Source organism: Hemiscyllium ocellatum, chromosome 6, assembly GCF_020745735.1.
Source record: "Hemiscyllium ocellatum isolate sHemOce1 chromosome 6, sHemOce1.pat.X.cur, whole genome shotgun sequence".
NCBI lineage: Eukaryota > Metazoa > Chordata > Chondrichthyes > Orectolobiformes > Hemiscylliidae > Hemiscyllium > Hemiscyllium ocellatum.
Genome location: NC_083406.1, coordinates 95685773 through 95699604, shown reverse-complemented (window position 1 = coordinate 95699604; position 13832 = coordinate 95685773). Strand labels below are relative to the sequence as shown.

At 38.7% G+C, this 13832-nt stretch overlaps 1 protein-coding gene across 10 annotated transcripts in view; it reads left to right on the top strand.

The window, feature by feature from the left end:
• The first annotated feature begins 3519 nt into the window (after nucleotides 1–3519).
• The window catches only part of LOC132816498 (periostin-like), a 95513-nt gene continuing 85200 nt past the window's right edge, over nucleotides 3520–13832 (top strand). For all 10 annotated transcript variants that reach the window (XM_060826170.1, XM_060826169.1, XM_060826168.1 and 7 more), the window contains exons 1-3: nucleotides 3520–3546; nucleotides 4071–4318; nucleotides 4562–4660. In XM_060826170.1, coding sequence (XP_060682153.1) covers nucleotides 3532–3546; nucleotides 4071–4318; nucleotides 4562–4660 — 362 coding nt within the window. In that variant the 5' untranslated portion in view covers nucleotides 3520–3531. The remainder of the gene's footprint in view (nucleotides 3547–4070; nucleotides 4319–4561; nucleotides 4661–13832) is intronic.

Genomic DNA, 13832 nt, shown 5'->3' with positions numbered 1-13832 from the left:
GTGGGCTTCATGGAGTATGGTAACTAGATTTATGGTGGTGTGCGGTTCCTGATCTAAAGCAGGACAATCCAGGGCTTTAAATAAATCTGAATTTTCTTGGGGGGTTAGTCCTTCCAAGAAGGCTTTTAGTTTTTCGAAATGTTGAGTTATATATTTTATTGCTGCTCTGTCATCTGAGGGAAAGTCTAGGAAGCAGATTTTAAAATTCTTCAGTGAGGGATCACCGTACACACGGCGGGCTGCTACCGGTTGTGGTGCTTGTCCGGCTTGTCCGAGCCTGGGATTATTGATTAGCCATCGGGCTTTTTCTACAGCATGTTGCGCCACTAGGACTTGTGCTGCTACTCTATTTAGTTGGGGTATTTGGAGCACTCTGTCTGCTGCCACTATAATTTGCTGAGCTATATCTTCTGCCCAGGCATGTTCTTCTCTTCCCCTTAGGTCTGTTTCTCTTCTAATTACTGTTACCGTATGTTGAGCTGGTAGAACGCCAGCGGTATGCTGGTGGGCTGGTTCTAGGGGGTTTCCAGTTCCATCTGCTGGTATACATCCATCATAGTGATGGTGAGTTCCATCTACATATTCTATTCTGAACCTGTATCGGAGTCTTGCTGCTATAGGTTCTCCATTGAGTCTGTTTAGTCCTTCTAGGACTGACTCATTTGCCCTCAGTCTTACCTCCTGACCTCTTAGGTTAGGTGGGGAGACTATATTGTCATTTCCTGCTGTGACTATTTCTGCCCAATCATTTCTAAAATAATAGGCAGGTATATTGGCCATTTTCTTTTTCTTTTTGAGGGGCTTTTATTTTTTTGTACTATTCGCTATATCCCTACAGAAGGAGTTTATTTGGTGACAAAGATAATATTTACGCCGTGAGGTTCAAGATAGTGCAATCTCTCGAGCCCCACGTTGGGCGCCAATTGTTATGTTATTCAGGTGGATATCCTCAATAGGTATGGGTTACTACCGGATTAAACTACAGTACCTCGGGCATATACCTGAGGCCGTTACCTGTCAAGTTTACCAGTGGTCCCTATTGACTGTATGGTCCTGATAGCTACAAACTCGGCTGGGTTTATCGCAGGTCTCTAGGTCCCTTCAGTTTATCCTTTCACCTAGGAGTGAGAGGGATTCACTTTAAGTCAATCCTAATGCCTTCTCAGCTAAGTTCTAGACTTAACATACCAACACAAAGGTAAACATATCTTATCAAATAAAGGTTCGGCGAACACGAAGTGTGTGGTGTAAAATATAATAGAAATTTATCAATATAATAAGTTGAATACTCACAATCAGATGTTTTCAGTTAATCACAATCGTTACAGCCTTTTTGAATGTTCTTAAAAGATACCTAGGATAAAAGCAGAGCTTAATACCTGAGTGTCCCAAATGGGATCTTCTTAGACTAGCGTGTTTCAGCTAGTTGGTTCAGATTGTATCTTCTTCAGGCTAGAATGCAGTGCCTCAACCGAGAATCTTTTAGGCAGGCGTATTTCAGCAAGCTCTTAGCCGTCCGTATGCTTCATCCGATCGGTCTGTATTTTGCACAAATGTGTCTTTTCTGCAAGCCTGGTGGTTCAGAGGATCTGCAGTTAAGCCGAGATGGTTGGGTGACTCTTTGTCTGTGTTTCAAGACAAGAGTGAGTTCTGTCTGTTTTAGCTCTGCTTTATATCCCTTACAGTCTAAGTTAAGCAATTACATCATTTGTTTAAAGAACTGGAATCTCAAACTGTGCCTCGGTCAGCATTGTTTAAAGGTCACGTTAAACACTTAATTAGCTGAGAAAACAATAAGTAGCTGATAAGTAGCTGGTAAAGAGCAGCTGCCACGTAGTCATAGTTATACTTAATTGTTGCTAGGCTAAAATACAATAAAGAGTTAATAGTATCATTGTTGCTACAATCTAATATAATCAGGTAAAATTCCACAGAAGAATTGAGTCTTTTCATGAAGAAGTAGACGGATCCCATGACACTTAACGAGTTAATAGCATCATTGCTGTTAAGCTTAATCTTATACAATATAATATAATCAGGTGAAATTCCACAGAGGAATCGAGTCTTTTCATGAAGAAGTAATGGATCCCGTGACAGGAGCTCATGTTAAGGGCAAATATGACAACAAGATTGTGAGCAGACCTGTTCAGTCTTGAACACTTACATGGGAGAGGTAAGTGTCATTTTCAATTGTTTAATTATTTGGTATTTCACTTTGTGTGTCTGCACGATGTATGATCCTGGGTGGGATCAATGAAAAAGTGAAATTAAGCAAACAGCTGTAATATTGGAAACGGTGACTTCAATGTTTTGCTCCTTCTCCAGGAACACCTGGGCTAAATCTCCTGTTTATTTTATTTTTCCTCACACTACTGCCTAACAGAGGTAGTGCTTATATTTTCACCAGTGCCCATGTCATGGGTATGCGGGTGTGAGACACAGTGAAGAACAACAAGTGCATAAATCTTTATTTATATCATGCTTTTTTTTAGTCATTTGTGGGACATGGGCACTGGTAGCTGGCCAGCATTGATAGTTACTTGTTACTTCCTCAAAGAATTCCAATAAATTAGACAAACATGATTACCTTTTCATTAAACCATGTGACTCTCCCTACATCTTGTAAAGTCCCCTGCTGTAACCTCCTCAATGATAGATTCCAGCCTTTTCCTGATTGCAGATGTTGAACTAACTGAACCTGTAGTGTCCTGCCATCTCTCCCTTTTTTGAAGAGAGAACTTTCATTTGCTATTTTCCAAAGTGAAGGGACTTTTTTCAGAATCGGGGGAATTTTGGAAAATTAAACCCAACGGATCTACAATCACAGCTGCCAGTTCTTTTATGACCCCTTTCTTTAATTCGAGTCATTTTCAAGCACCTTTTCCCCTTTTGATTTTAATAGCTTTACGTTCCTCTGCTTTTCAACTATTGATTCACAATTATTTCTGGGATGTTATTTGAATCCTCAACATGAAAAATATCTGTTTGATTCATCTGCCATTTCCGTTTGTCCTATTATTAATTTGCTATCAATGTTAATCTCTCCCAACGAATTTCGTAGCAGTTAAACATAGCTACAGTGTGAAATGGAATTATTAGGAATTAAGCTTTAGTATTGAATTCAGCCACTAGAGGGTAGCAGATTCAAACTTTGGGTGCAGTCTGCGGTCCTCATGAAATTTGTAATGAATACTACACTGAGAAAGTGGAAAATTGAAAATCCACTAACATTCTTAAACAATTACTCGAAATAATAGCAAAAATACACGAATTTAGCATCTCTGTTGCAATAAAACTTCCAAAATGTTTCGGAGAGACGAAGGAATCCTTTTAAAAAACGAAAAACGAAATGTAATATTTGTACAGAGCGCAAAATTGCGGCTATTTCCTACCGCAAAGTAACTTAAGTTCTGAGCCGAAAAAATGCTGCGTGGTTTATTTGGATCTTTACTTAGTGGCTGTTTTGCTTATTTTCGTTCTCAGAACTTTATTCAGTTTCGTTGGTTGAAAAGGTCGCAGATCCTGGAACAGATGATGAAGAAAGAGGTTGCTGACATTAATTAAAACATGTTAATGATAGACAATAGAAATTAACACAGCGAGTTGATACTGAAACACCGGAGTCTGGTGAAGTTAGTCTGCTTCGAATTTAATCAATGGAAATCACAGTAAACAAGTTAGAGTGAGGTTAATCTTTCTCACACACACACACACAAACACACATACGGGGGTGGGGGGGGGACTCAAATCCCTGGAATTTGCAGCAACTTTTCAGAAGATTACTCATTTGTGCAAATAATTATCTTGCTGAGGTGCAAGATTGACGATTGAATTTCCACTTGGATAAAAGTGTAAAAATAATCATTAGAAAATGATGTGGGCGTATATCGTGCCTGGAATGGTAATTTCAAGCGGTTATGTGCATTTTAATGGATGTTAGACTTTCTCTGTAACTTCCATAATTCCTGCGTGTGGCTAACCGGCTGGAGTTTGGTCTGGTAGTCTGCATTTTACTGCTTTGGATGTGATCCACAGTCACTTTGCTCGTGAACTCACTCCTTTTTTTTCAGGGGAAGGCGGTAGTGGTGTGTTATCTGGGCTGGTCCGCCTTCGGGTTCAGCTGTTGTATAAAAGCTGCCAGTAACTTTTCCTCTTGTCCATTCCAATTTCACCGCCGGGAAGGTGACAGAGCAGCCGAGATGAAGCTCTTGTTTTTAGGCACCTTCAGCCTCTTTGTTTTGACATCCTTTGATCAAGCCGAGTCATCTTACTATGACAAGATACTGTCTCACAGTCGAATCAGAGCGAAGGATAGAGGGTAAGTAAATTTTCATTTTGAAAGTAAAAGTCTAGAAATCCGTGAAATTACACACTGAGAATGTGCTACTATAAAAATTATCAACCTCAAAAAAAGAACCTGCTGTTACAATTTTTCTGGGTAGTTTAGTAAAGTGACTATAACCATGCCTCCTGCACACTCAAAGTCGAATTTGCAACAATATTATGCCATTTCATCCGCTTGGTTCACTTTGGACCTTGATATTTTTGTTTCTGTTTGCAGACCTAATGTGTGCGCCCTTCAACAAGTGGCCGGGACCAAGAAGAAATACTTCAGCACTTGTCGGAACTGGTACCGTAAGTCCATCTGCGGCAAAAAAGCGTAAGTTTTAATGAAACCTCCCATTCAAGGGATTTCAGGGTCGCGCGGTGAAATGTCATTGGCTTCCTCCCTGCGATTTGCAAACCGCTATCTGTAACTTTGTAGCCAGCTGATTATGTCAAAGTCGGACGAGACAGGTGGGAATAAACCAAAACTTAGACCATTACAATTGTTTTTTATTGACTCCAGAACTGGTTGGTGTCAATTTCAATATTGACAGACATCAAGGTGTTTATTACTTGAGCAGGGTTAACCCAGGGAAGTTTTGACATTTTGAAAATCGAATTCTAAGAAGGAACGGGAATCGAATTCAAACTACGTTAAAATTGGTTAAAGTCAAGAATTGCAATGGAATTGATATCTGATAAGTTTAAGAACCATTCTCTCAGCTTTTTCCATGGGGTCACCACAATGCCATTCCATCGCCATCAGTGTTCCATTTGGTGGGTAGTTTCACACCTGGACTCCTCTGTCCCCCTTGCCCCACTAACACCACCCCATCTCTCCAAGCTGGACATACTAACATACACCAACTTGTCTGATACCAGCAAGTCCTGGACTAGGAGTTGAACTTGGAGCATTCTAGTTCAGAGGCAAAGGTGCTACTGCTTGAACTACAATACCCTTACATTTACAAACCCACTCTGCTGTCTAAGGTAACTTCCCTGAAATGGAATTGCAGAGTCTCAGTTGCTGGCAGCGGAAATGTGACAGGAGCCTGTTTACACAAACAAGCCAGAATTCCCACAGGAAGGGAAGCATCTCTGGGGAAGTTGCAGGATATATGGTGCCTAGTATTTCAGTGCAACAGCTATTTGCATTTATATAACACCAATAATGCAGGAAGGAAAATCGGCCCAGAGAAGCGGCAACAATGGATGCTTGAGCTAAACAGAAAGATATTAGGTGTATTCAAGAAAAAGTTGCTAAAATAGTTGAACTTCAAAGAAGGTGTTAAAGCGAGGTGAGGAACTCTAGAGCACACAGACCAGGTGACTGAAAGCACAGTTGCAAACCATGGGATGGCAGTAGGAAGGTATTTTGGGTGATACAGTAGAGTAAAACATTTGTAATCGATAGAATTATACGAGGGTCTACGGAATGTATTTTTCACATCTATAATGGAATCAACAAATTTTATAGGGTGGGACAGAAGGTATTAGGCACATTGCCCTTTATTAGCAGAGGTAGCAATTATAAGAGCATGGAGGGTTTGACGGAGTTGTATATAACACCAGCTCAACCACAGCTTGAACACTCACTGCTGTACTACTCACCAATTTACAGGAAAGCTGAGATTTCACTGGGCACTGAAGAGATTTACAGAGATGGTGCCAGGACTACAGAACTTTAGCCATTGGATAAGCTGATACTGTTTTCCATGGAACAGATGAGATCAAAGGATGACTTAATTGAGGTGTACAGAATTATGATGGGCCTAGATTGAGGAAATATGGATGACTTATTTAGCTGAGCAGAGAGGTTGGGAACAGGGGAGCAGAGATTTAAAACAATTGTAGAAAATGTGATGAGGACACATTTTTCACCCAAAGTATAGTAGTCCTGGAACTCACTGCCTGAAGCCATGGGATAAAGCGTTTGAATGTTTACTGAAAGAGTTGAATTCTGTGGAGCTGCAGAACCACAGAAAAGTGGGATAAAGTTAGGTAGCTGTTCATCGATTAGCACAGGAATGGCGTCCTGTGTTGCAAAATGCCAAAATCAGAAGAACTGGGGATTTGGATGAGTTGGAAGAAGTTTGAGATAGGGATGGAACAAATTACAAATAAGAATGAAAAAATTGAAACTGAATGCTGAGGATTCCCCAGGAGCATCCAGACGGACATTTAACCTCCTGGATGCTGCCGCTGGTAAGCCAGGAGAACATCTGTAATTTAGTTCATAGCTGGGTATCAATCAATACCCATCACAAATAAGTTTTACCAAATTCACCAGGCATCATAGCATCCAATTTGTTTCGGTATTTTGTAAAATTAATGGAAACACCATACAACCTGTGATGTGGTTGGATAGAGTCCACAGTGGAGAAAGTGAGGTCTGCAGATGCTGGAGATCAGAGCTGAAAATGTGTTGCTGGAAAAGCGCAGCAGGTCAGGCAGCATCCAAGGAATAGGAGATTCGACGTTTTGGGCGTAAGGGCTTATGCCCGAAACGTCGAATCTCCTGTTCCTTGGATGCTGCCTGACCTGCTGCGCTTTTCGAGCAAGACATTTTCAGCATAGAGTCCACAGTACGTATCAAAGGCTTATTTTTCTCCTGTAATACTTGATGTGACTGAAACAATTATAATCAGAAGTGCTCAATAATATTCAACAGCATAATAAATTATGCCACTGACTGCCAATTCTTAGAGGTGCAAATCACAAAATAAAAACTATACAAAGGAAGATGGATAATAAGTTGATAAATTTTAAGAATTAACATATAATTTGAACCTTATAGTTATGAACTTTGACCAAGGTGAAAGTTAGTGTTGTTAAAGAGAGCAATATTTTCTGTCTTTGGCAACCAATCTCAGATGAGATATAAAAGTTAAAAATCAACTACTTATGAGGAAATAAACAGATAGGACACTTAATGTAGACTATTTATTTCTGTTCTGTATTATAAACTTAATTGATATCATGTGCCTGGATGTCATATGATTGAACCTTCTAAGATCAGTCTAACTGGGGGAGGTAGAGACAGCCTGTGTAGGTCAATAAGTAAAACCTTGTGCAGCACAGTGTTGGATGAAACAGTGTTTGTTTGCTGATGTGTAGATTGGGAGGTCAGTTAGGGGTCTTTACAATTCTGGAGATGACAAAGACATGGATAGACTTCAGTGGTAGAGGAAAAGGGGTAGCAGGAGAAGTGTCCAGTGAGATTTAGTTGATCTAAATAGTGTGTTTTTTTACATTGCAATCACAGACTTGGAAGTAACAGATTAACTAAATTACCAGCATGGCTTTATTGTTCAGAGCTGATACTAAAATTGTTCTTTTTCATTTATTCCTTGTCTTATTACAAGGGGTGTGTGAGATGATACTTCCAGTCTTAGTACCTTTGTGAAGTTTTTTCGGCTTTGGGCCAGCATGAAATTGGAGTATAAATCTATTTAAGGGTCAGACCTATCCCCAGGGAGAAATGGAATGCCACTCCTTAAAGAAAACAGTCTCAATTTCCTTTGGTTGAACACCACATGGGGTACAAATCTGTTGGGAGTGAGGTGTGGGGGTGGGTGTCAAATCTGGGATCTAAATTGAATGGCACATCAACCCAGTCTCATTTATATATTTGTGTGTGTTTTTTTTAATCCAATGTTAAAGCCCATTCACAATTTTTGTGTTATGGCTAGACACAGCAGCAGTGGTGGCAAGAACTGTAACCATTTCACAGGAGGGAACTGTGTGCATCTCGCTTCTCATCCCATTTCTAAGCATTAAAGTTTTAACATGATCAGAGTGCTTTGCCAGTGCCTGTATCTAATACGATGCAGTACTTTGTGCTTCTATACCTAAGTGGCCATTTGTAGGGAAGTTGCTTTGCTATGTCAGATTCTGAAGTGAAATATGACTATCAAATTTAACTAAAATTAATTAGCGTAGAAATTAGAATAAGGAAAAAGCTAAGCCAACGAAGCCAATTTGAGGTTATGATGCAATGATTATTGCGGAGATCTGGTTTTAACATTGCCAGAAATGGGAATTTAAAATTCCTGGCTCCAAGTCATTCAGAAGGAATAAGGAAGATAAAAATCCAGGATGGGTGTGGAAGCATCGACCAAGGAGAATTTTGCAGATCTACAAGGGTGACATAACATGAAGTTTTAAAGACTGAATCTAACTGAATCTGTATTTAGAAACAGAAAATGACCTGTTAAATTGCTGGGTGTTTAATGTAGATTCCTAAAGAAGGCAATGCAGGAAAAGATATGTTGGCAAGTTTCTGAGAATCATAAAAGTAATAGAAGAATAATTGTTTGGGTCTTTAATTATCCTAATAGTGAGTGGGACAAGATGGTGCAAAATCAGCAAAGGAAAAAAATACCCAAAGTGAATACAGGAGACATTCTTAATTTGTTACCTTTCCAGTTAAATGTGGAAGGAAGTAATACTTATCCGTGACTGGGGAATCATAGAATGATACAACACTTTAGAGGCCAATCAACCCATCGTGCCTTTGCTGGCTCTTTAATTCTATCTCCATATACATTCACAGTAGTCCTTGCAATATATTTCATCTTCAACCACTTACTCAACTTCCTTTTGACCACTACTGCCTCCATTATTTCAGGCAGTGCAATCAGACTAAATAAACTAATGTGAGTTGCATTTGTTTCAGTGATATCCTATCATATTGAATTTAGGTTTAAAGTGGCTATACAATGAGACAAATCAAAGTCAACATTGAACTGGAAAAGAGCTGGTTTCATTAGTTCCAAGAAAGATTAGGAAAACAGTAAATGAGAATGGGCAGACTTAACTAAGGATTACAAACTAAGAATATACCCATAATTAAGATCCATGTAGCTGGTATTTATTTTGATTCACTATTTCTTTATCCTCTTTCTTAGAATTCTCTTTGTCATGTGTCATTTCAAGGACCTTGCCTTTCTGCTTTGGGCACTTAATCACGTAGTTATATCCCAATTCACACCTGAAGTACTTAATAATTGTCCTTTTGCTGTTTCGGGGACTCTTTCTTCTTTGTTTTTCCATTTCTGTCTTCTATGGTAATGTCTCGATTTGAAAATACTCATCCTCATTTTACTGCTGTTAATCCTTCTGTGGTATTGATGCCTGTATCCATTATCTGGAGCATTTCCAAATCCAGCACTTATTGATTCTCTATCCTTTGTGTTACTCTGGAATGGTCACTTTGCCCCATGAAGAATTGTTTCCCTAGAACTTCTCAAGAACTGATGTTTGATGCAACAGAGTCTCCCTCTCCAAGATCTGAACGTAAGTCAAAACAAGGGGCCTTTCTGCACGAGAACCTCTTGCATATTTTCAAGAATTTGAACATACATAATGCTGATCCAGCAATCCAACTGTAGCTTTGCCAACTTTTTACATAAGCGGTTAATATCTATGCTGTAGAGGTAAAAACAATGACTGCAGATGATGGAAACCAGATTCTGGATTAGTGGTGCTGGAAGAGCACAGCAGTTCAGGCAGCATCCAAAGTGCAGCGAAATCATTGATTTCGCTGCACTTTGGATGCTGCCTGAACTGCTGTGCTCTTCCAGCAACACTGATCCAGAATATCTATGCTATGGTCTATCATGGAATGCCCATCTCTTCTGAAATCTATAAATCTGACTATAGACATTTAACAGATCAACTTGCTTATGATTTCATCCAAAAAACTCTATCTAACCAGCTCACAAGATAGTTTACTTCTGACTTCATGTTCGATAGCTTATAACAATGCCAAGGCTACACCATTTTCCCCTTTGGTAGGGAATGTAACCAAAGTCCACATATCTGCTTTATTCTTCTACTGTCATATAGTTGACACTCAGAGAAGATTGAAGTGTATATTTTATATCCATTTTATATTTGCTTTCTGTTGTTTTCCACAATGGTTATCATTACGGGCATCTATTGAAATTGACAACTTTTCAAAAAAACAAATTTGAATATCCAGTCAATGGCTGAAAATGATGACACAACAAGACTTTTACTATAACAACTGAAAATACTGTTGATGAAACTCTGTTTTTGCAGGTCACTTGTACTTTAGAGTACAGAACGAAATTTTTTACATTTTAACCCAACTGAAAACCCACTTCATGGATGAACATTACACTGTCCCGGAAGTAGTCATTTAAAATTCCAAGAAAAGCACCAAAAAGATTCATGGCTCTCATGTCCTTAGTTCCATTCCTTTTGAAGTCAAATAACATTTCTGTCAGTTTAGACAGTGCAGGCAAGATGGGCTGATTGGCCTCCTGCACTGTAATGGTTCTCTGAATTTTCCTGTAAACAAGGCCAACTTTCAATTCTTCTTTCCAATTTGGTCTTTACAATTTGAGTGCGCATGTCTGTGCAGCAAACCATAGATACTTTCAGGGTCTAGCTATTTTCTCTTTCATGCACCCTGGCAAACTAACTTTGTGAGTTTTGGAATATGTTAGAAACCCTTCCTCTCAAAACCCATTTTCACGGTTATGTGAATCACATGTATTTATAGAAATGCTGATAAGCTACTCTTGAAATTTCAACTGTCTATTATTATGAAATAAATAGACAGTTTAAAGCACACTGTTCACAACGCCAAATTCTTAGTAATTTCCTTGAACTTTAGAAACTAGCCATCTAACCACATGTCACATGTCACTACCGCCATCTTAAAGTGTGAGTACATGGCACCTTGTATGCGACAGAACAATATGGACTTTCCATTAATCTTTAATACTCCCCTTTGGTCAGGCAGACTTCAGAAATGATCACATAACCTGATTCATGTTACCCAAATTTAAAGATACTGTGTCAAAACATAACAATAAACATGTAGGATGATGGTTTACTGTTTGAAAACAAGATTTTAACTTTCAGCCTTCATTTTTGCGATAACCTCCTTTCCTATCATGTTCTATGCTAAGTCTCTTGGTGAACGTTCGATGGAGCCAATATTTACACAGTTTCTAAGCTCGTATATACATAGTTACGTATCACAAGAATATACCTTTAAACTTCAATAACCATAGTTGTAGTTTGTGTCTATTTATAGGGGCTCAAGTAAATCCTCAGTTAATGACTACTGCCTACATACAATTAAACAGAACTTGCATGCAATCAACAGTTACTGTGTATACGGACTTCCAAGAAACATTTGATTAATTATTGCAAAACTATTCTACAAAATAGAAACACATGGTAGAAAGTAAGTGGTAATATGAAATTATGATTTACTAAAAGGTAAGATGCAGTGAGGGACCATGAAGAAAAGTTTCCTCTATGAGTCTTTTGGTGAGAGAGAATGTGTAGGATACTTGCCATTGCAAATCAGGACACCAAACACAAATAATGAAGTCATGTTGTATCTTTACAAGTCAAAGTTAGGTGTTAGCACAAGTACTGTGCACAATTTGGAGCAACACATTTTGACAAGATATAAAAGTATGTGAAAAACAACAGAGGAAATAAATTGGGAAACTAGCAGTCAGTATGGAGAGATTGGAGAAGCTGACATTGTTCAGGATCAGATGGAGATGCGAAAAATTATAAGAGGCTTCGGTGGAACAATTGGGAAGAAACTTTTATCTGGCATGTATGTCAATAACCAGAGGTCATAAACTTAAAAACAATTAGCAAAGAAGTAATGAGAATATTTTTCATGTAGGAGGTTGTGAAGATCTTGAACATCTCCCAGAAAGGATGGTTGAATAAATTGCCTCAGGAATATTCAAAAGGCAATTGGTTGACTAATTTATGACTACTGTGAAGAAAAACTGGGGCATGGGATTGAATTGTACTGCTGTTTCAACTGGGCTGAATGCCCTTTTCCTATGTCATAAAACACTGTGAATCACTTTAGTGACGTTGGAGAAGTCCTATGGAGCTATTTCTCCTTAAAGGCCATCTGTTCTTTCATGTTTGAAATATGTTCAAGTTTCCTTTATTACAGATGGTTTTTACTACGGCTAACTCCATTGAGTATAAAGTTAACAATGAAAAATCAGCCAATGACGTGTTTTTACAAGAATGATCCTTTGTCACTTCTCAAATAATTAAGAGATTGCTTATTTGAAATAAATAATTAAAAGGTGGTAATCCAGTAGTGAAGTCTGAACTGGGCAGATTATATAGCTCAACTGAAATGATGAAAAAAAAAACAACTTATCCAGCATTAGAATAATTAAGTAAATACAATTGAAACATAACACATAAAGGGATCTTGAGGCTGTGACTTCCAGAAACCTGGAACCCAGTTCAGACTTGAGGGATGAATGTTTCCACACTTTGATGCTTTCAGTGAAAGAAGTTCCAGTGATCATAATTCTGTTGGCAGGCGAATGAATGTAGAAGTCTACAATTCAACAATAAATGCCGTTTTAGTAATGCATCCATCCTTCCTACCCGAGAGTTAAACCAAAAGAAAATATTGGGATATAAAATGTCTCAGTGGTGCAATAAAGTGTTCTTTTCTAAGAGTGTGGGACAGGAAGGAGTGCAGACAAATGCAGATAGACCATATCCTTGCATTTCAATTTACCCATGACAGGCCAAACTGTAGAAGTTTAGATTCTTTCAACTGCAATGAGCTGAAAATTCCCATTGACTTGGAGTTATCATCTATTTTCAGAAAGACCATTTTAGAAAAAGGTCAAAGAAAGAAAAAAACTCAACACACTCCCATATCATGACTTGGAATCTGTAGTGATTGTAACAAGGTCAGCCAGGTGGACCTAATAGAATATGAGTTCCCTGACTGGGGCTGTTAACCTGGTCCAATCAGAGAGCCCTGACTGACAGAGAAGAACAGGAGATTCAGGCACCCTGTTCACTCATAGAGCTGGGTCTGAGGGAGCTGGATCAGTGTCAAGGAATCTCCATGTGTAAACAAAGGGCAACTTGGTGACAGGATACAAGCATCTATGGAGTTATTGCAATGGTAACGAGAGAAAGAAAATACACTCCTGAAGAAATTCCCTCACTACTGGTATCTGTGAGTTGGGGTAAGCATATCTGGCATCATACTATTATTTTGGAAGCTTGACTCGTTCAATCCTGCCGTCAAAGACTGGGCCCAGTATGTGGAAAGAATACCTTTTTTATTATGTGTAAATGACATTGGAGCAGATGAAAAGCAATAATTAATTCTCCTGACAGCTTGTGGACCTGCTGCTTTTTTCAGTTATTCAGAGCCTAACTTTCCTTGAGACACCAGTTACTAAATCTTTTCAAGAATTGATGGATTTAGTTAAGGAATATTATGACCCCGAGCTTCCTCTAACTCTGAGACATCATTGGTTTTACTCAACAATTGAAGAAACAGGGGAATTGGTATTGGGACTTTTGACGAGGTTAAGACAAATGGTGGAGGCATGTAACTTTGGTTTAACACTTAATGAGATGCTGAGAGACTGCTTGTTTCATATCTGGGATTAATGATATAACCATGCAAAAGTGCTGATTAGCTGAAGCCCAACTGGATGTTAAAC